General features: G+C 42.6%; 1 protein-coding gene across 2 annotated transcripts in view; it reads left to right on the top strand.

The window, feature by feature from the left end:
• Positions 1-20,882, top strand: part of Qrsl1 (glutaminyl-tRNA amidotransferase subunit QRSL1) — a 26,363-nt gene extending 5,481 nt beyond the window's left edge. Inside the window, exons 2-11 of one of the 2 annotated variants that reach the window (XM_031346724.1) lie at positions 345-504; positions 1,194-1,292; positions 2,155-2,251; positions 9,148-9,315; positions 13,611-13,786; positions 13,867-13,979; positions 15,731-15,923; positions 16,333-16,450; positions 18,440-18,645; positions 20,001-20,882. In XM_031346724.1, coding sequence (XP_031202584.1) covers positions 345-504; positions 1,194-1,292; positions 2,155-2,251; positions 9,148-9,315; positions 13,611-13,786; positions 13,867-13,979; positions 15,731-15,923; positions 16,333-16,450; positions 18,440-18,645; positions 20,001-20,221 — 1,551 coding nt within the window. In that variant the 3' untranslated portion in view covers positions 20,222-20,882. The remainder of the gene's footprint in view (positions 1-344; positions 505-1,193; positions 1,293-2,154; positions 2,252-9,147; positions 9,316-13,610; positions 13,787-13,866; positions 13,980-15,730; positions 15,924-16,332; positions 16,451-18,439; positions 18,646-20,000) is intronic. The other variant, XM_031346725.1, reaches the window with a different exon arrangement.
• Positions 20,883-22,682: the final 1,800 nt, after the last annotated feature.

The raw sequence follows: 22,682 nt of genomic DNA, 5'->3' as shown, positions 1-22,682 counted from the left end.
CCAGGCTGCCCTCAGCTGCTGCAGGTCTGCTCTGTACCCAGGCTGCCCTCAGCTGCTGCAGGTCTGCTTGTGCTCACGTAAACTGTTCCGTTTCTCGCCCAAGCATACTTAGAGACGAGAGCGTAGTGGAGGAAGGGGAAGACTGCTCCCCACCGTCCCCACCCTCTGCTGCTCCCTGCCGCCCTTTGCTCACCGCCCTGTCCGAGTGTAGGCTATGCGTGGGCTCTAGAATTTGAACCCAAGCCTCACCTCTACATTTCATCTATTGCTTTCGGCTCCCTTGATACAAAATTTGGACTTTGTACAGAATCTGTAAAAGTGTTTTGTAATTATCTGTACTGTAGGTTTCTGCAGCACTGAAGCAAGGCCAGGTTACACCAACAGAGCTCTGCAAGAAATGTCTCTCCCTCATCCAGAAAACCAAGTATCTCAACGCTTACATTACTGTATCGGAAGAGGTGGCTTTAAAGCAAGCTGAAGAGTCAGAGAGAAGATACAAGCAAGGTAGATGTAAATTATGTCCATTGTATTCCATTGATCTGTCTTTCAGTAAGTAAAGCTTTTTTTCTTTTTTCTTTCTTTCTTTCTTTTTTCTTTTTCTTTTTTTTTGGTTTTTTCGAGACAGGGTTTCTCTGTGTAGCCCTGGCTGTCCTGGAACTTACTCTGTAGACCAGGCTGGCCTCGAACTCAGAAATCCGCCTGCCTCTGCCTCCCAAGTGCTGGGATTAAAGGCGTGCACCACCACTGCCTGGTGTAAGTAAAGCTTTAAACTTAAAACAATCCCTCTTGGTTAAAGAATTTGTCCTGAGCTGTTTAGTATAAATGCTGTGTAGTGCCTATCTGCAATAATTTCCAGTGGAAAATTGATTTCTGAAAAAAAATTATCTTTTATCATTCTTCTGGCATTCTCTTGCACTCTGTGTGTGTGTGTGTGTGTGTGTGTGTGTGTGTGTGTGTATGTATGTTCGTGTGTTCGTGTGTTCATGTGTGTGTATGTGGTGCCCTGGTGGGTCACTTTCTATCTTACGGCCAATAAGCCAGAGTGACCATGCTGTCCTCACCTCTCACAGCACTGCGGTTACAGGCAGGCATATGTCATGTGTCAATGCTGGGATCTCAATGCAGGCATGTTCTCCTAGCACTCTGACATACTGAGCCATCTTTCCATCCTCCCTTGTGGCTTTTAAATGCAGGTCAGTCTCTTGGAGATTTAGATGGAATTCCTGTTGCCGTAAAGGACAACTTCAGTACATCTGGCATTGAGACAACATGTGCATCAAATATGTTAAAAGGTAAAGTGTAACTGATGACAACATTGATACTTTTATAAAGATAGATGTTTTTCACACTTAAAAATACAGACGCTCTAAGATACCCTGAGCTTAATTACAACCTTGTGGGAAGAACTGAGAATAGACTATTGCCTCTTCACTGCTCGCTCATTACCTACAGAATCTCTAGGCAATAACAGTCCCATCGGTGAGAACTGCTTATGAAGTTTAGGAGCCTTTTCAGGAGGACTTAGTCCTGGCAGGCATTATTCCTCCTGTGGACACTTGAGAATCCCTCAGCATCTGCTCACCATCTTTTAGAACTGTGTGGTAATCCTTAGTTTTATCCTTTTTTTAATTTTTTTATTTTTTGTTTGTTTGTTTTTTCAAGACAGGGTTTCTCTGTATAGCCCTGGCTGTCCTGGAACTCACTATGTAGTCCAGGCTGGCCTCGAACTCAGAAATCCACCTGCCTTTTCCTCCAAAGTGCTGGGATTAAAGGTGTGCACCACCACTGCCTGGCCTTAGTTTTATTCTTTAACCTATCAGGCTGAAAACAAAAATGTTTACCAATATATTTGGATCCTAATAGGAAAAATAAGTAGAGAAAGAAAAGGTACTCAGAATGCTGCCCACCGAAAATAACATTCTTGGAGTCCTCTTTCATTAGATGGATCACAGTGTGTTTCAGAATATCCGCTCCAGGGGATCTTTTTTTGTTTGTTTGTTTCAATCTGTAGGAGGTGGTAGTGGTAGAGGTAGAGGTGGATCTACTATTTAAATTAGGAATAGCTCATGCTCCAATAGTAATTGCTTAATTAAAACTTAAAATCGTGCTTCCTATTCGTTGTTTTCTCTCACATAATAAAATACTATTCTTTAGGTTATATACCACCTTACAATGCTACAGTAGTTCAGAAGTTGTTGGATCAGGGAGCTCTACTCATGGGGAAAACAAATTTAGATGAGTTTGCTATGGGGTAAGTAAATGAACATTTTTTTTTCTTTTTTTTTTTTTAAGATTTATTTATTTTATTTATATGAGTACACTGTAGTTGTCTTCAGACACACCAGAAGAGGGCATTAGATCTCATTACAGATGGTTGTGAACCACCATGTGGTTGCTGGAAATTGAACTCAGGGCCTCTGGAAGAACAGCCAGTGCTCTTAACTATAGCGCTATCTCTCCAGCCCCTGAAAATTTCCTCTTTTTATTTAAGATCTATGCCCTTAATTCCATTGCATGTAGATACCTAAAGGAAGCAAGGTTACTTCTTGAGTATTTTTTTTAAAATGTTTACTTGAATTATTATTTCATGTGTGTCTATTAAGTGAATGGCATGTGAGCAGATGGATGTCAGTGGAGGCCAGCAGAGGCCAACCCAGCTCCGCAGGCTCTCAGCTGCTGAGCCAGGCCTCCAGCCTGCTTCCTGAGCTCTCTGATGCCAGAGTCTTTAGTCCTCTTGAGATTGTGTCCAGTTGTCTAACAAAATGTAGATATATTGTTTGGGTTTTAAAATGTATTTCTCTGGTGAATAGTGATGGTAAGTGTCTTTTCATGTGCTTATTTTGCCATTTGTGACTTTTCAGCGAAGTATCTATCCCAGTCTTTTGTAAAGTGGGTTATTTATTGAGTTAGAAGAGTTCTTCATATATTGTGGATCCAAGTCTGTTATCAAAGTCTTTGGCTTACCTTTTCATTCACTGTCTGTATTCGTTGCTTTTTGCTTTGCTGTAACACAAATAGGTGACTCCAAGGACAAAGGGCCTTCTTTGTTTTATGGTTTGGGAGCACTCCTGGCAGGAAAGACATAGTGGTGGGTGCCTGAGGCTCTGGTCACATGGGCTGTGCAGCCAGGAAGCAGAGAGCAGTGAACACTGCTGCTGCTCAGCCAGCTCTCCTTACGTAGTCAGGGCCCCTTAAACCTGGCCCATAGCATGGTTCAAGAATGCACTGCCCACAGTTAGCGTGTGTTCCCGCCTCTGTTAACCCAGTGTTAACCCTCTGAGAGGCACCCCAGAGGCTTGTTTCTTAGGTGAACCTATAAGGGTCCATGATTCACCCAAGAGTGATAACCCGGACTCAAACAGTATGTAAAAGAAAAGAGTGTTTTATTCTGCAGAAGTCTAGCATGCTCCATTCCAAAATGGAAACCCCAAAGTGAGCTCGCAGGCCTGACTTAAAGGACATTAGGGGAGGGGTAGGTGACCTCTGTTGTTGGCTTTATCTCTAGGGACATTCCAGAACCATTGCTGGGGACCTCTGGAAACTGCTGCTGACCAATGCATTATCCTTGCCTCAGGCCCGGTGTCAGGGCAGCTTCTGAGGCCTGGACTTGCAAACAGAGATCTAGGCCTAGTCTCCTGAACTGCCAATTTGAAGCCTGTCATGGAGTCAGCCTGTCTCATTTAATCCTAGATAATCAGTGTTGCTCATCGCTGCTTTTCGAAGAGTCAAAATTTTTAATTTTGATAAAGCCCATCCTCATCATTGTTTCCTTTCATGATTCATGCTTCTATGATATTTCCAGGAATCCTTATCCAGACCAAAATGGCAGGATTTTCTTGTAGCTTTATAGATTTAGCTCTTCTGCTTAGCGATGCCACCCATACTGTTGAAGGCTTTTGCATACGGTGTGAATAAAGTTCAGGTCTTTACTTATCCCTGCACTGTTTAAACAAGACAAGCTTGTCCTTGTTCTCTGCACACACACACACACACACACGTAGGCCTGTGTCAGGATCTGGTCTTGACCCTGGTTTAAAAGCCTGTGCTCACTGTTGGGATCTGGTCTTGACCCTGGTCTCAGAGCCTCTCACTATGCTCCTTTGTAAGTCTCCGAACACACTGCAGCCCTGTTTTCCATGTGAGTGTTTTAGAAGCAACGTCTTTTGAGCCTGTGTCTTCTAATTGACAGATACCATGAGTATGTGCTCATTGAGATTTTTATTTCTTCTCAGGAATACTTTTAAGATTTTCCAATGTAAACTTTCTATAGGGCTTATGTGATTTATGTTTTTTAATTACAATTATTAATTTATTTTGAGGAATTGGCCATGTACAGGTACAGTTCAAACACAGCTCTGGAAGTCTGAGCTTTTCTTCCCCACATGGATAACTGAAGATTGAATTTAGGCTTAGCCCACTGAGCCACATTCCAGCTCATGGCTTACTTTATGCTATAATTTATCAGTTTCTAATTATTTATAGCAAGTGCATAATAATATAATTGGTTTTTCTCTACTGACCTCCTATCTCAGAACTTGTTCAAGTTCATTTGTTAGTTCTAATTGATCTTTATAGATTCCTTGGAATATTTTGTGTAGATAGCTAAGACAGTTTTTTATTTTTTTAGTATCTACATTTTGCTTTATGGAAGCAGTTAAGATCATCAATGCAGTGTTGAAGACAAAGCATAAATAGGGAGGTGGAGAGATGGCTCAGCCCTGGAGTGTCTATGCAGTGTTACACTCTTGCAGAGGTTCTGAGTTCAGTTCCCAGCAGCCACACCAAGTAAATAACTCAGCCACACCTGTAAGTCCAGCTTCAGGTGACCCAGCACCAACTCTGGCCTCTGTGGTCATCGGCACTCATTGGCATAGCCGTGAGTAGATATACAAATAATTAAGATGAGCAGAGGGAAGCAGATGAAAACAGATAGCCTTGCTTTGTTCCTGATGCTTGCCGGAGTCGGGGGCAGTCAGTCAGTCAGTCAGCCAGGCAGTCAGTCAGTCAGTCTGCCAGTCAGTCAGTCAGTCAGTCAGCCAGGCAGTCAGTCAGTCAGTCAGCCAGTCAGTCAGTCAGTCAGCCAGTCAGTCAGCCAGTCAGTCAATCAGTCAGTCAGCCAGCCAGCCAGTCAGTCAGTCAGTCAGTCAGGCAGGCAGGCAGGCAGTCAGCCAGTCAGCCAGTCAGCCAGCCAGTCAGCCAGTCAGGCAGTCAGGCAGTCAGTCCGCCAGTCAGTCGGTCAGTCAGTCGGTCAGTCCGCCAGTCAGTCCGCCAGTCAGTCAGTCAGCCAGTCAGTCAGCCAGTCAGTCCGCCAGTCAGTCAGTCCGCCAGTCAGTCAGTCAGCCAGTCAGTCAGCCAGTCAGTCAGTCCGCCAGTCAGTCAGTCAGCCAATCAGTCAGTCAGTCAGTCCGCCAGTCAGCCAGTCAGTCACCAAAAGTACTTGAGATTTTTCCCACTTCATAATTCTTTTCACATGCATATTTGTTTCATAATTATTATATATTAGTAAATCAGCCTTCCAGTTTTGTAGAAACAGCCCTTTGACTCCCATGTCAGTTGTGATCTCTCTGAGTACTCATAGATACATGTTTAATGAGCTCATCCTTAAAAGTAAATGTGAGTATGGATTTTTAGGATACTTTCTTTCTTTCTTTCCTTCTTTTTTTCTTTTTCTTTCTCTCTTTCTTTTTTTGGTTTTTCGAGACAAGGTTTCTCTGTATAGCCCTGGCTGTCCTGGAACTCACTCTGTAGACCAGGCTGGCCTTGAACTCAGAACTCAGAAATCCACCTGCCTCTGCCTCCCAAGTGCTGGGATTAAAGGTGTGCGCTACCACCGCCCAGCTAGGATACTTTCTTTTCTCAGCTGATCAATAGTAGCATGGCCAAAGAGGAAAAAGTACACTTAGTATGTGTCGCTATGTCTCCAGCGTGACTCTTTGAGGGCATGCCATTACCTGTGATAGGCAGCTAGGAAGTCATAACCAACAACCAGCAACAAGGAAATGTGTGGAAGTCTAATCAAGAAGCGTCCTTTACTTCATAAAAGCAGGAAGATGCTATGAAAGTGTCCCATAGCATGAGGTCAAAGAATGTAAAGTCTAAAATGATAAATTTAGAAATTTGTAATGTAAAATATATAAAGCTTCAGTTGGTGTGTTGGCGCTTCCCTTTAATCCCAGCACTCAGGAGGCAGAGGTAGGTGGATTTCTGAGTTCAAGTCCAGCTTGGTCTACAGAGTGAGTTCCAGGACAGCCAAGACTACTTAGACCCAGTCTCAAAAAAACAAGCATACAAATATACATACATATATATACATACATATGTATATTCATATACATATATATAGAGAGAGAGATTTATATCATATATATGAATGTGTGTGTATACTGTTACTCAATGAACCATTCCCATCTTGATTTTTTAAGGTACAATACATGGCTTTGCCTGAGATGACACATTTGGGATACAAGTGACATAGGCTTTCATGAAGTGGAGGGAGACTTCACCACACTATTTTCCTGTGTTCAAAACTGTGTGGCCACACTCCTCTGTCCCAAATTCCTGAATACACAGCCTCTTCCAGGAATCAAGCCAGGCTCTGTCTGGACTTGGGTGGTGAATGTTTGGTTCATACCTAACTCCCGCCCTGGCCAGATACAGCTTTGATGGCTTGGTGCCTGCTAAATCAGTGTTTTCCAGTTTCTGTCACCTAGTAGGAATGTGGTGCATTTTCATTCAGTGAATAACTGAATGCCCTACTATGTGGGAGAGATGGCAACATTCAAAGTGCTAACGCCCAACTTCATGAGTCATGCTTTGAACCCAAGCTAATTCTTGTCTCTAGAAAGCAGCGCTCCTAACCGTGCTTCTCATTCCTAGCATGGCACTTCTTGTTGATGGACACTAGAGTTTCTTAACTCTGAGAATTTCTTACAATGTACTTTGATCATATTCATGCCCCATTCCTCCCTCTAAGTCCTCTCAGGTCAAGATCTACCCCTACTTCCCTCCCAACCCCAACTTCCTGTCTTCTTTCTTCTCTGTGATTAGCCATTGAGTCCAGTTTGAACTGCGGGTACTTCTGAGAGTGGGGCCATCCATTGGAGCACGGTGGATGGACATGCCAGGGACCAAACCCTTAAGAATTCTTTTTTAAGATTTATTATTATTTACATGTATGCCATATGTCTGGGAGTACCCATGGCACCCAGAAGAGGAAGTCAGATCTTCTAGAGCTGGAGTTCTAGGTGGTTATGAGATGCCTGGTATGGATGCTGGGAACTGAACACTAGTCCTCTAGAGGAGTAGGGAGCACGCTGAAACACTAAGCCATTCTTACAGTTCTATGGGTTTGTTTTTTCAAATGGGCAAATATTTAAACAGGCATTTCATCAAAGATGATATATGATTAACATAAATGCATGAAAAATACTTAGTGTCATTAATTATCCAGGAAATAAGATTTACAACCACAGTAAGATGTATACATTTATTAGGATAGCTTAACACTGGTAGCATGGAGTACTGGCAAGGGTGGAGAGAAATTGTATTTCCTACATGTTGTGGGTTAGGAATGCTCTTGGGAGGAAACAGAGGTCTCTAGCGCAGGCTGGCCTCAGACTCCCTGGCTTTCTGGTCCAGCCTCTTAGTGTTAGGACTACAGGATGCACCATTGTACCTGGCTACTTGTTTCTTAGGGCTAGACCTTTGTGTACCGTGTGGCCCAGTAGATCCATCCTACATATTTATCCACAAATAGGGCTTCTGTTTGTACACAGTGCTAGATGGGACCTTTCAGAACAATCTATGGTGGCTTTGTCTGAAACAGAAACTAGAAATAACCCATTGTCTTTTGTTGCTAAAGGATGGAGGTCAGCCTGGACTACATAGGAAGGCTGAATTTAAAAAGAAATTAATAAATAAAAGGGAAAGGGTACCATGTACATTGTGCACATGCATGAACAGTGGCTATCATAATGAAACCCACTGTTACATATAATTAGCATAATCTAATAAAAACATTGAAATAGAAAACAGAGAATAACTAAATATAAGACCTAATCCTGAACTTAATCCCAGAAGCGCATGAACTGCTGTAAAGCATTAAACCAGCTGTCAAAATTGAATTGTATAACATTGGTATTCATTTTGTAATGATTGGTAAATATACTGTGAATGTATGGCTGAATGTCTTCATTCTTAGGAATTTCATGCTAAATACATCCTTAAATATTTAGAGAACATGACCATGATATGCATAACTTACCTTAAGTGGTTCAGGGAAAAACTGTGTCTGGCTGTGTATGTAAGTACACAGCACGCAGACAGCGAAGCAGTGCCACCAAGAGATGCAGCTAAGTAAAATGCTCTCTGTAGTTTCTCAATTCATCTTGAGAATGAAACTTCAAATATTTAGAAAATAACTTAATTACATTCCATTTTGTGGTTGTTCCATACCTCTCCCTCTCCCCCGATTCTTCCTCTCTCTGTGATATGCATGCATGGCAATACATGCACCCTTGCACCACATGGAGAGGCATATTAGATGTCTTTGTCTAACATACTCAGTCCTAATGCCTTGAGACAGGGTCTTTAGTATCTATTAGACTAGGCTGGCTGGCAGCAAGGCCCTGGGACCTGCGCGTGTATGCCCACCCTGAGGGTGGCAGGCCTACAGTCATGTGTGTTAAGAATTCAAATTAAGGTCACATGCTTGCACAGCAAGCATTAAGCTCTCACACACTGAGCATCTCCTCATCCCTGGATTTGGGGTTTTGAGACAGTTTTCACTCTAGCCCAGGCTTGCCTGGAATTCATTCATCTTTCTGCCTCAGCCAACTAAATGCCAAGATTGAAGGTGTGAGCTACCACACCCGATGCTTTTCTTGAAACTTTCTGACTAAAGGGGAAATTCCTCTAAAAAATGTTTGTGAATCTTTTCGACTCACAAGGGAAATCATCGTTAACTGGTTTGGACAATCAACCAGGCTAGATCTTCCCTTAGCTTTTCCACAGACTTACTTCCGGTGCCACACCCCTTAGCTGCTTGTGAGTAGTCTCAGCTTCTCCATCACAAGCTGCAGTCGGCTAAGGACAGTTCCACGAGTATCCTGGGAGAACACAAAATGAAGTTTTGCTTCTCCATCTCAGATCTGGAAGCACGGATGGCGTGTTTGGACCAGTTAAGAACCCCTGGACTTACTCAAAGCAATACCGGGAAAGACGCCGGCAGGATGCACGTGAAGATTCACACTGGCTGATAACTGGAGGGAGCTCGGGCGGCAGCGCGGCTGCCGTGGCAGCGTTCACGTGCTTTGCGTAAGATCTTTCTTTCTGTCTGTGCTTTAAGCCCCGCCCTGATACACGTGGTCAAGCTCCAGGCAAAGCCCAGTGAATGGCACAGCACCTCAGACCCTGGTCTCTGTGTTTCTTTTTGGTGAGCTGTTTGTGTTCAAAAGTATATCAAATTGACCTCCAAGGGTACTCTAAGCCTACGATGTGAACTTTGTACTTTAAAACTTAACTTAAAATGACATTTGAAAATTTCTCCTGTAATCTCTGGTTATTTTAAAGCATGGCTTTATGGATCTTACGAAACAAAACATTGAACATGAGTGAACTTCATGAATCTTATTTTTTAATAATTTATTCTGGCATCCGTTCGCTATGCAAATGCTGACTGCTTTAGTTCATTCCTGCTGAGCTGTTCATGGTGATTTATCCTTCAGAAAATCTCTAAAAATAAGAAAAAAAAAACTCCCTTAGTAGTATTCGAATCAATAAGATATTTAGAATAGTTTCCATAAATCTGCCACCGACGGTGTCTTACCAAGCAGAGCTTTTCAGCCACCTTAGGAGCCGATTATCTGTTCCACGGTGATAAGAACCCACCAGCCATGTTTTAAGTCCTACTTTTAAAAGGATCTCCTCTTCTCAGGAGAGCCGGTGTCTAAAGTGTGGTCTCACTTACAACCTGTACCCGACAGCAGCCTCAAACCTCTAATCCTCTGGCTCCTGCTCCTGAGTGCCAGGGTCATAGGCGTGTGTCTGGCCTGTCAAACATTTCTTAACCACCTAGAGAATAGTAAATAAATATTTATCAGTCTCAATTTAAGTGAGTTCAACGTGTTTCCTCAGTAATATAGTATGTATGTGTTTTCCCTCTCTTTATCCACTGAAGCTACACCTTTCACGGGCATTGCAACCAATAATTTATTTACATATTTTAGAACTGGAGCCGTTGGTTCCTCAGAGCTTCTTCCCTTCATATTCCTGAAGTCTTGTTAAGAAGAAAAGCTATTCCGTTTATCTCTGGCCTGTTAGAGCCTTGCATTAATATTAATGAGCGCCTGACACATTAGAAGTGCAGGATCAAGTGCCTGTCCCCGCCTTCATCAGTCCACTTAGCATACGTCTTCCTGAGTCTACTCTGAGAAGATGGCGTCTTGACACATAATTCCTATGGAAATGTAGGCTTTACTTTTACACAGCCGTCAGTGAATGCTAATAAGAGACTATCTATTTAAAATTTTGAAAGCAACAGGCTTGGTTTTGTAGCTTAAGTGGTACTGGTGAGATTGCACTTTCTGTAGAGCGCAAGTGGTGTGTTACTGTTAGGAACATCGCTCAGTCCAAACCATTACTTTCAATGTAAAGGCAAATTATTCATATCTATTCCTACATGTATGTATGTATGTATGTATGTATACATGTACATATACATAGTCAGTAGAAGCACCAATCGAAAGCAACTTCCAATTGAGTGTATCCAAACTGAAGTCTGCTTTTGTCTCCCTTGCATTGATTTATTTGTTCTTTTGCAGTTTTTTACTTAAGAAGGTTCTTGGAGTATTATTGAGCCGCATGGAGAATGAGACGAGTCAGTGTAGAGTGATATGGGAAGTTACCCAAGGTGCATGAGGTGAAACAAGTTAAGGACAGGTCATGTAGCTCCTGTTAGGAGGAATCCTTGCCAGGGCCTGGATGGCAGGCACATATAGAGGTGTGTGGATGAAAGTGTGTCACAGGGCTCTCAAGGGTACTGCAAATAAGACAATTTTTACTTTTATATCATATCATTATATGACACTTGGGATTTTGTGTTAGGCATGTACAACAGCTTTCTTTTTAAATTATTGTTTAAATTTTCAGTTGTTGTAACTTTAACTTTTTCAATCCTTATTTTTAATGATGGTTCTTAAACATTTTAACCTCCCTTTTAGCCCACTACCCACCAGAGGTAGTGGGAAAGAAAGGATATGGGGGAAGCGGACCTGTTTAAAAAGGTTCCCTGGAGAAACTCCCATCTGTGCTGTCTGGAATCGGCAGTTAGCTCACAGGTCAGCAGCAGCAGCTCGATCCACTCGCAAACACTTCACAGACACACCAGCAGTCCAGTTTGAGAGAGTGGGGACAGCAAACAGGAGTCAGCAGCTGTGGCACGACCTACAGAGACCAGACTGCCAGGCCTCAGCCTTGGCGTGAGTCAGCAGGAAGGACCCAGAGGGACATCAGAAGTTCTCAGCTTTGCATCTCAGGGAAGCGAAGATCAGTGGAAACTGGAAACCCACAAGCATCGCACAGCTAGCTGTCCCAGCAAGCTCTGTCTCCGTCACTCCACGGAGTCCCATTTATACGTATTTCCACTTTAAGTTGTGATAAAATAAGCATATGTAATTTTGTAATTAATCTAAAAATGTATTTTCCATCTTGAAAAACTGGAGCTCAGCCACCACTATCCCCATCCCAGACCTGTTGTCTCTCTGGATCTGACTGTTCTGGGCACTTCCTGCATGTGCTTCCTGCATTCATTATCTTGTGACTGGCTTGACTCACACAGCATGATGGCCTCAGGTTACTCCTTTTCTAGATTTTTAATCTTTGTTGTTGCCTTTTCTTTTTTTTTTTAAGATTTATTTATTACTATAACTAAGTATACTGTAGCTGTCTTCAGAAGCACCAGAAAAGGGGGTCAGATCCCATCACGGGTAGTTATGAGCCACCATATGGTCACTGGGATTTGAACTCAGGACCTTCGGTGCTCTTACCCGGTGAGCCATCTCACCAGCCCACCTTTTGTTTGTTTGTTTTTTATTAGATATTTTCTTTATTTACATGTCATATGATTTTTCTTTTCCCAGTTTCCCCTCCCAGGAACAAACAAACAAACAAACAAACAAAAACAATAAGAATAAACTCCTGTTGACTCCCCCCTCCCCATGCTTGCCACCCCACCCTCTCCCACTTATTGGCCCTGGCATTCCCCTACACTGGGGCACAGAAGCTTCACAGGACCAAGGACCTCTCCTCCCATTGATGATTGATTTTGCAATCCTCTACTATACACATGCTGCCAGAACAATCAGCCGCCTTTTGTTTTTTTAATCAGAATAGCACATACCCTCTAGGTGCCTAGGCTGTGAAATGGACATTCACCTTGTTGGATAATGAAGAACTTTTCAATATGAACATTTAACAAGTATTTTTTTTTAAAGTGAGAGTAACCAAAATTTTGAGATCTCAGTGATGCTGCTGTAACGTTAAACCACAGCTCACTACAAGTAAATACATGAATTAGCCTGTTCTGCAACAAGTATTTTAATCATATAGGTTAAGAATTTATGGAGGCTAGAGAGATGACTCAGCTGTTAAGAGCACTGGCTGTTCTCCCAAAGGTCCTGAGTTCAAATCCCAGCAACCACATGATGGCTTACAGCCATCTGTACAGCTACAGTGTACTTACATATGCATAAAATAAATAAATAAATCTTTAAAACAAAAAGAATTTATGGGCTGGAGAGATGGCTCAGCGGTTAAGAGCACTAGCTGCTCTTCCAGAGGTCCTGAGTTCAGTTCCTAGCAACCACATGGTGCTCACAACCAATTGTAATGGGATCTGATTACCTCTTCTGGTATACATGAAGACAGCATACACATATACATTAAATAAATAAATCTTTTTTAAAAAGAGTTTATAATAACAAGCAGACCTTTTGTTCATTAACCCTGCTACTTAGAAGACAGCCACCTGAAAGCAGTCAAGCATGAGCAGAGATTTGTGGGTGATGCTATTTATCAACAGAAGTTCACTAGAGGCTACCATGCCAGCTGAGAACAACATCACTGCCTATGTAAATGACAGTACATTTCCAGCCGTAACCCCACGTGGACAGCAAAGAGGTGGCATCTGGGTTTCTGGGGATGGTGGTTAGCTTAGGAAAGCAGACTGCCTGTTGTTGCTCTAAGTTATTTTTCAATATTTACATGTATTCTCAATTTTTATGATTTTAATGGCAGTAAGAGGTGATGATTATAAACAAACAGGGATGGAAATTTAGGATAACATAATGCTCTCAACAAACAAACAAACAATTTAAAAAAGAATTGAAAGGCCAGGTAGCAGTCCATGCCCGTAATTCCCGCACTCAGGAGGCAGAGGCAGGAGGGAGGCAGTGTTTGTTGCTGACTCTCTGCGGTTTTCTATACCATATGAGTCCTTTATGCCGAGTATAGATTACTCTAGGTGACTAAGGGAAAGGACACTGTTACATGGTAGATTTCAAATGCAATTAAAGAATATCATTTCTCTTAAATGAGTTCTCTCTGAATTCCAGGGCTCTGGGATCGGACACTGGTGGATCCACCAGGAACCCTGCTGCCCACTGTGGGGTTGTTGGTTTCAAACCGAGCTATGGGTTGGTTTCCCGACACGGCCTTATTCCCCTGGTGAATTCAATGGATGTGCCAGGAATCTTCACCAGATGTGTGGACGATACAGCAGTTGTGTTAGGTATTTCTGCACTTGCGTGTCATTCTCAAGCCTCCATGTAAAACATTCTGTCTGTCACATGTCAGGATTTCTCCTTGCAGGTGTCCTGGCTGGACACGACCCCAAAGATTCCACCACAGTAAAAGACCCTGTGAAGCCAGCCACGATTCCCGGTGTGATGGATGTGAGCAGACTCTGTATAGGAATCCCAAAGGTAAGTTCCTTCTGCTACTTGAGAAAGGCTGGGAAGTCAAACGCAGGGCCAGGAGGCAGCCTGGTGGGTTTGAATCTCTAAGCCACTGCCTTTACAGGCCAGCCTTGTGAACGCAAGCATGTGACTATCGCCCGCTAAGCCAGCCCAGTGTCTTCATTTGTGAAATGAGGATGATAAAATCCAGAGCCTGAGAGCTGTGAGGATTAAACTTGATTATCCTATAAAGCAGGAGTCTGTAAAGTTTCCTTGGAAAGAAAGAGACACTGTTTTAGGTTTTGTAGGTCGTAGATCTGGGCTTTTTAACTCAGCCATTATAGTGAGCAAGCATCCACAGGCAATTTGTTTATTTACATAAAGAAATATGTCTGTATACCTATCAAATTTTATTTTCAAAAAGTGGATTAACTTGCCTGTGATCAGTTTGCTGATCCCTGATGTAAAAGACATAGGCATACCTTCTTTAGTAAGGCCCCATTAAAGGTTATTGAATTTATTTCTATTATTGCCATTTAGACTATACTTATTGCAATAGCAAGTAATAATTTATACATGTAAGTAATAAATTACTGACACCTTAAAGTTAAAAAAAAAATCAAGCCTCTATGTGTGCCCATGTGTCTGTGTATGCATGTTTTGTGGGTTTTTTTAATTTAAATTTTTATTTATTAAAAAAAAGATGTGTATGGGTATTTTGGCTACATGTATATTTGTACCATGTATGTACCTGGTACCTTTGGAAACTGTAAGAGGGCATCAGATACACGGGAGCCGAAGCTACAAATGGTTGTGAGCTGTCTGACATGGGTGTTGGGAGTTGAATTCACATCCTTTGGAAGAACATCCAGTATGCTTAACTGTTGAGCCATATTTCCAGCCCTTTTTATTATATTAAATCATATGTAGGTGTATGTGTCTGCAGGTGGGTAAATATTCATGAGTATAAGTACCCATGAGGCCGGAGACATCAGATGCCCGGAGTTGGGGTCACAGGTGCTGGTGAGCCAGGTGCTCCTAACTGCAGACCCCAGACTGAATGCCACCTCAGGTACCCTCCCACCTCTGTCTCTCACCTACTGAAATCATAGGTGCGTACCTCCTTAGCCAAAGCGTACCTGATAATATGTTAACATTTAATATATTTTAGAAAAATAAATTAGCTGCAGAATAACATGATTTCTTAATTTTGACACCATTGTTATTTTGTTCTAGAAAGTTCTGTGGTGGAAAATGAACTTTTGTACATCTTTTACAGCCTACTGTAGGGAATGGCTACTTTAAAAAGACATTTGCCAAGATAACTCTCTGCCCTCGTTAAAGAACAAGTTAGACCCAAGCTTTAGAAGTGAACCTAGTAGACTCCTAGATCCTACGCTGCTGTGGATCAATGGTTAACATTGAAAATGCTACTTACTTCTCTCCCCTATTTTCAGCACTTTTCATCCTTAAAGTAAGGAATGCTGACACCCATGTGATGGGCTGTGGGAAGCGTAAGGTGACAGAACCTCTGAAAGCTCAGCAGAGCACTGAGTGCATTGTGAACACAGCACATAGGAGGCCCCATCTGTCACCAAGTTTACACTTACATCTGGCTGAGGCTGTCCAATATGTGCTCCTATGCCGCCAGCATTTCTAGTCCCGTCTCTCAAGGCACCTACCAGCTGTATTACCAGTTTTAGTGTATTGCCAAATCCAGATGTTCATGAGTCTATCTAGACTTGGCAGCTTCTGTGTTTTGTTTTGTTTTCTCTAAGGAATATCTAATACCAGAATTATCAAGTGAAGTACGGTCTCTCTGGTCCCAAGCTGCTGACCTCTTTGAGTCTGAAGGAGCCAAAGTGATTGAGGTGTCTCTGCCACACACCTGCTACTCAATTGTCTGCTACCATGTCCTGTGCACATCAGAAGTAGCATCGAATATGGCAAGATTTGATGGGCTACAGTACGGTAAGATGGCTGCTGCGGGCTGCTTACGACCTCAGATGTTTGAAAGACTCACACAGTAGTTATAAGGCTCAGGAAAGTAAATCAGCAAGTCAACCTTTTTCTCTGTATTGAACTTGGGGTACTCAACATACCCTTTTTATGTTTCTTTCTCTGGACTGAAGGTGGAGTGCAGTCAAAGTGTGCGTGGATAGATGAATGCATGGATGGACAGACAGACAGAGAACAACATAAAGTTCTTCCGTGGCTAGTCTTTTCTCTGCATGCTAGTCCTCACAACTGAGTGGTCAGTCAGTAACAAAGCAAATGCAGAAGGACTTGGACAGGAAAGCCCTCCAAAATCATCTTGTTCACAGTACTATCTTACAGCTAAGCCTGACTCCTTTCTCCAGTGATGATTGCCTCTGCTCAGGTCACAGGGCTGGTGTTGATGTGTCTACTGAAGCCATGTACGCCGCAACCAGACAGGAAGGCTTCAATGATGTGGTGAGAGGAAGAATTCTCTCAGGAAACTTTTTCTTACTAAAAGAGTAAGACAATTGCTTTTAGAATCTTTGCTTTTCTTAAAACCTTAAAATTGTCATATCTTGTATTTACTGGATCAATTAGTAGACTACTTACTTGCCTAAATGTCTGAGGCCCCAGGTCTGATGCCTAACATCGTTATTATGGATATAGGTGCCTGTGGTCCCATTACTTGGGAAGTAGAAGCGGAGGATTAGAAGTTCAGTGTCATCATTGGTTGCATAGTGAGTTCAAGGCTAGCCTTGGTCATGAAATCCTGTTAGCAAAATAAAACAACAGAAAAGAGTAAGGAGCTGGAAAGATAGTTTAGTGGTAAGGAGCTCTTGCTGTATAACATGAGGAACAGCATTTGCCCTCAGCTCCTACTTAACTGGGCATCCTGCGCATGCCTATAACCCCAGATCTGACAGGGGTGGAGACAGGAGGGTCACTGGGATTACAGGGAAAGGCCGAGTCATGAAGGAGTAGGTGGAGAGCAATAGAGGAGGGCACTGTGTTTGTATCTCTATGCAGCCATTGGTTAGATGGTACAGGAAGAGGACATGACGTCCATAGGATTAAGAAAAGAAAAGAAAAATCACACATGTTATCTTCTTATATTTGGTTCTCGATGGGTCTGGAGCTGTCATGCCCAGCTTTACACTTGAGGAGCCTAAGGTGATAAACCAGCTTCGGGGGCATCTGGGTCTTCTCCCCCTCTGTGTTACTGACGCATGGTTGCCTCTGTGTCCACCCTGCCCAGTCTGCTGAGAGAGCTGAACACCCTTCCTTCAATTTTATCTCTGCCTTCCTAGACTGATCATAAAATACAAAACTGTAGCCCTCCGTGCTTTCCTTGTTTCCCTGGATGGAACCAGCTTTCCAGGACTGCTTCCTATTGTCTAACTCAGTAATTGTTCCACTGTAGGTAGTACACCGAGACACAGTTCAGACCGATGTGAGGCGGTTAGCTATCATCATTATACTGTAGATCAGACAGATGTGAGACCAGCTAGTTAACATCTATAGTTACACTATAGTTAGTACACTGAGACATCGTTCAGACAGATGTGAGACCGGTTAGTTATCATCGTTTCACTGTAGATAGACTGAGACATGGTGATAGAAAATTGCAAAAGCCTTTGAGACCCAAGTTTATCTATTGTACCTAGAAAGTAACTTCATTGCCATGTACCTCTCCTCAAAATAAATGCTTTGGTTTAGCAGCATCTCACATGGACAGTATCATTTTGTGGTTTTCTGATAGGATTGCATCTAGTAATGAATTCTGTGAATAAATTCCAGTGATAAGCTTTTAGAATAGCAATGCATTTGAACCAAATTCATTTTTATAAGTTGTTAGGAATCAGCTGGGCATGGTGGCGCATGCCTTTGATGCCAGCATTTAAGAGGCAGAGTCAGGCAGAACCCTGAGTTCAAGGCCAGCTTGTGGTCTGTAGAGTTCCAGGAAACCAAGGCTATACAGAGAAACTCTGTCTTGAAAAAACAAAATAAAATAATCTTAGTGGTGTACTGCCAGATGTAGTGGCCAGGTCTTTTAATTCCAGCACTATCTGGGATCTACATAGTGAGTTCTAGGCCAGCCATGCTACATAGTGATACCCTGTCTCAAAAACTAAACCACTGATTGACCAGCAGGATGGCTCAGAGCGTTGCTTACCATGAGTCTGGTTGATACTTGAGTAATGCCTGAGGTCCACCTTGTGGAGGAAGGCTGCTCTGGCTGCTTTCCTCAGACTTCGGCTTAGCCCCTCTGACCTGCCGCCCTAAGACAGTGAGTGAATAAATAATAGTAAAAGTCTCAGTGGCCCTGCCGCCCTGAAACAGTGAGTGAAGAATGAATAATATTAATGGTCTCGGTGGCCCCTGATTGTAAGGCTGAGGACCCAGTGGCTCTTTTATAGCCTTAGTGTAAGAGAACTGCAGTAAAAAAAACAAAAACAAAGCAGAAACCAATAGAATCTTTAAGGTAAGATACCTGTATTCTTCCACAGAAATTATGAGAATTATTTTGTCAAGGCACAGAAAGTGAGACGCCTCATTGTGAAGGATTTCGTGAATGTTTTTGAGTCTGGGGTGGATGTCCTGCTAACCCCCACCACCCTGACTGAGGCAGTGCCATACCTGGAGTTCATCAAAGAAGACAACCGGACACGCAGCGCCCAGGATGATATTTTCACACAAGCTGTCAATATGGCAGGTGAGGTTGCCAAAGGATATTGTGGTTCTCTCCAAAGTTGTGCACAGACTCCCTGGTCTTCAATTCAGGTTCTAGCAGGATTGTTCCTAAAAGTACCCTCCCCTTCAAGAGCACCTGAGGAGGATATGTGTGTGTCCTGTGCATGTATATACACATTTTCTCTCTTTTTTAAAGATGTATTTATTTATTTTATGTATGAGCACACTGTAGCTGTGCAGATGGCCGTGAGCCATCATGTGGCTGCTGGGAACTGAACTCAGGACCTCTGCTTGCTCCCGGGCCCCGCTCACTTATACACATTTTCTTAACTAGTATGCAATAGTTTATTTTCAAAATATTCAAACTGTTGGGATCCAGGAATTGCCACACAAACCATATAAACACCGATCTCAGTTAAGCAAGAATAGTTTACTGAATGCACACCCCAAGACTGAACATTCAAGACCCCAGAAAGGACTTGAGAGCCTAATTGTGATGCCAATCTGTTGTCAGGGCAGGCTTATGAAGGGAAAACAAAAGAGAGAGAGAGAAAACACAAGAACCTCAGCTCATTTGCAGGTCCAGGAAGTGCTGCCCGTACTCAGCTCTGACGCAAGCCATTTTAGACATAACAGACCTAGACTTTCCTTTTATTACTCCTTTCATGTTTAAAACATTCTTTTAGGGTAGTGGTAGGTTATTTTTCTGCCAGTGAAATGAACCAGTTCAAGCCAGGTTAGATTATATTAAAGGCAGGTTTATTGGGAAGCTGCTCTCTTCCAGGGAAGTTGCCATGGTGAGAGCAGAGGTGAGGAGCTGTGCGGAGAGATGGGGGGAGCTTGTGGGGAGAGAGGGCAGGGGGCTGGGGGGAGCTTGTGGGGAGAGGGGGCAGGGGGAGCTTGTGCGGAGAGATGGCAGAGTGGGGGAGGAGGGCGTTGTAGAAGACTTCTCAAATAAATTAGAATAAAGCTACAAGTTGGAATCTAATACAGCCATGAAGAGGAAATGATGATCTCTGTGAACTGACACACAGTATCATACGAGTTATATGGACAAAGAATGATGCAAAAGTACAGAGATATATTTATCATAAATTGGGGGATTTGAAAGGTGGTTTTCTGTCATTTTTTTTTTGCTTTGTTTTTGTTTTGTTTTGGATTTTTTTGATTGTTTTGTTTTGTTTTGTTTTCCTTTTTCACACAGAATTTATTTGCAGAGCTCTGGCTATCCTAGAACTCACTATGTAGACCAGGCTGACCTCAAACTCACAGAGATAATGCCTGGCTATCATAGTTTGTTTTAAGCCTTATTCTGTCTTTCTTTATAAGCACAGAAAACAAGAGGACTTCCACTGATGACGTCTTTCTCTCCCTCAGGCTTGCCAGCAGTGAGTGTCCCTGTGGCCCTCTCAAGCCAAGGGCTGCCCATAGGACTGCAGTTAATTGGACGTGCATTTTGTGACCAGCAGCTTCTGACAGTTGCCAAGTGGTTTGAAAAACAAGTACAGTTTCCTGTTATCCAACTGCAAGACCTCATGGATGATGGCTCGTTGGTTCTTGAAAATGGAAAGTTAACTTCTGCTTCTCTAACCCAGTGATGACCAAAATATCGTGGAGTTGCCTGATGGTAGGATGCTGGGGATCGTATGCTGGGCCTCAGGCTTGCTCTCTGCCACCGGACTGAATCTCCACTCTATATCATGTAGTTAAAATGACTCTAAGAGGGCTGGCGAGATGGCTCAGCGGGTAAGAGCACTGACTGCTCTTCCGAAGGTCCTGAGTTCAGATCCCAGCAACCACATGGTGGCTTATAGCCACCCATAATGAGATTGGACGCCCTCTTCTGGTGCGTCTGAAGACAGCTGCAATAAATTACGCTGGAACCAGAGGGGGGCCGGCAGAGGTCCTGAGTTCAATTCCCAGCAGCCACACAAATGATGGCTCATGGCCATCTGTACAGCTACAGTGTACTCATACACATAAAATAAATAAAATAAATCTTTAAAAAATAATAAAATAAAAATGAAATGAAAGGACTCTAAGAAGTGCTGTTCTCTGGAGTGTTAGTGATCTCACCCAGCCCTGTGATCAGTGTCACTGGCAACTCCATCTGTCCTGGGGATCATTTCTTCAGATCCCTGTGATGCTGTTAACTGTAATATTCTATAATTGTATATTGTAATTGTAATATTAAAGTGTTCTATAAAATCAAGTACTGAATTTTATATAGCACAAAAATACAAGCTCCTAAAAACAATACATTCTGGCATAATTTTCATTTAAAAGAACAAATTACAGTAGAACTAAGTTTAGTAATAAATATCTCAAAATGTGTATGTCTTTATAACCAAGTAACTGACAGGCTGTTCCTCCTTCAGTGGAGGCTGCCTCAGAGCCATACGAGGCTGGGCAGCTCCTCAGCCAGGCACAAGACTCCTTTTGTTTCTGAAAACAGTTTAAAATGACAAAACTTCCCTCTCCCCTCCCCTGGTTAAATGCTTGTTCCACTTCTTCAGAGCCTGAGACCTCAAAGCCAGGACCGTGTCACAGAGTCATCCCCATCAGCCTCAGGAAGGAAGGTTCTAAATGCCCAAGTAACACCCAGTGTGAAAAGTGTGAGAGACTCTGGTAACAACAGCAGGGAGATGGCATGGTAAGATCTTCCTTACCCAGAATGCCTCAGGGTTCCCAACTAGACAAAATCTCATAGAAATGTTAGTCCTCTGAGGTGTCACCATTGAGTATCTCCTGTCACCTCACATTCATCGGGCATTCTGGTTTGACACTTGTATATTGTTGACAAATGAAAACGGGAACCTAAATTGCAGTAGTATATTTATTTGCTTAGGAAGAAAAACCTTAAGTATGAAGTAAGGCTGAGCCCCTGGACCATTTGTTAGGAATTCAAGTTGCCTATGGACAGTGGTCCCTCTTCTAGGGGATCCTCCCCCTCCCCAGTGCCCAGTCTGATTACACATAATAATGGCCCACGTGCCAGGCTCACCTGCACTCTTACAAACTCAACCAAGTCCCCAAAAGGAAAAGAATCTGTAAGAAAACTACATTACATTTGGCCCTCCATGTCCATTGATTCCACACGTGTAGAGGTTCCACCAACCAGATTATAGATCAAAACTAACTGGTTAAAAAGATGAAAATAATTCTAGAAAGTTCCAAAAGGCTTCTTTCTGAGCACTATGAAGAATCTATGCAGAAGAGTAGTGTGTAGTTATTAGAGATTCTAGGTAACTCAAAAGTTTAAAATATACAGGAAAAAAATATACAAATCTCTGTCATCTTATATAAGGAACCCATTCCCCTGGTATAAATACTTAGATAACAAGAGGAAACCGTCCTAGTAGAAAAAGGTAATAGAATATGAAAAGCCAACAAAAACAGGCTGTTGAGGTTTGGCCTGTTGCTATGCATTGTGGTGCTAAATACTGGTCCTGGTTGCTTCAGGAACAAGAGAATCTTCAGGTAGACTAAGAGATGCTGTGACTTTCTTTGCTCCTCAATTTAAAACTATTGGTTAAATAATGATGCAGGCACCCTATAGCTGGGCAGGAGAGAGGTAGGTGGAGCTTCAGTTCCCGGGATTAGAGTCTGAGGAGGACCACAAAGAAAAAGAAGAAAATGGAGAAAGGAGACACCATGGAGTGGATGAGTCATGGAAACACAGCCACGAGGGCCAGCCAATTGGAGTTAAGAGCAGCCCAGATGAAACAGCAAGTCATAACTCAGGGTTATTGATAGGAAAGTAGACACTATTAGCTTAGAGGGTGGATATCTGCTTAGCTCTAGTGCTTTAAAGGCTTATAATGCATATAAAAGTTTTGTGTCTTTTATTTGGGAACTGAATGACCTAAGGAGGAGCAGAAACCCCCTACTGAGATTAGATACTCACTACAACAAACAAACAAAAACCAACAAAGCGATTTGCCCAATCTTGTCTTTAGGTATATCTAATTTGGGTTTGGTTGGTTGGAGGATCTTGTTGGTTTGTATTTGGGGTGGGGGTTCTATTGTTTGCTTTTCACTTTTTTTTTTTTTTTTTTT

The sequence above is a fragment of the Mastomys coucha genome, unplaced genomic scaffold (assembly GCF_008632895.1).
Source record: "Mastomys coucha isolate ucsf_1 unplaced genomic scaffold, UCSF_Mcou_1 pScaffold3, whole genome shotgun sequence".
Lineage (NCBI taxonomy): Eukaryota > Metazoa > Chordata > Mammalia > Rodentia > Muridae > Mastomys > Mastomys coucha.
This window is presented reverse-complemented; position numbering and strand designations above follow the sequence as displayed.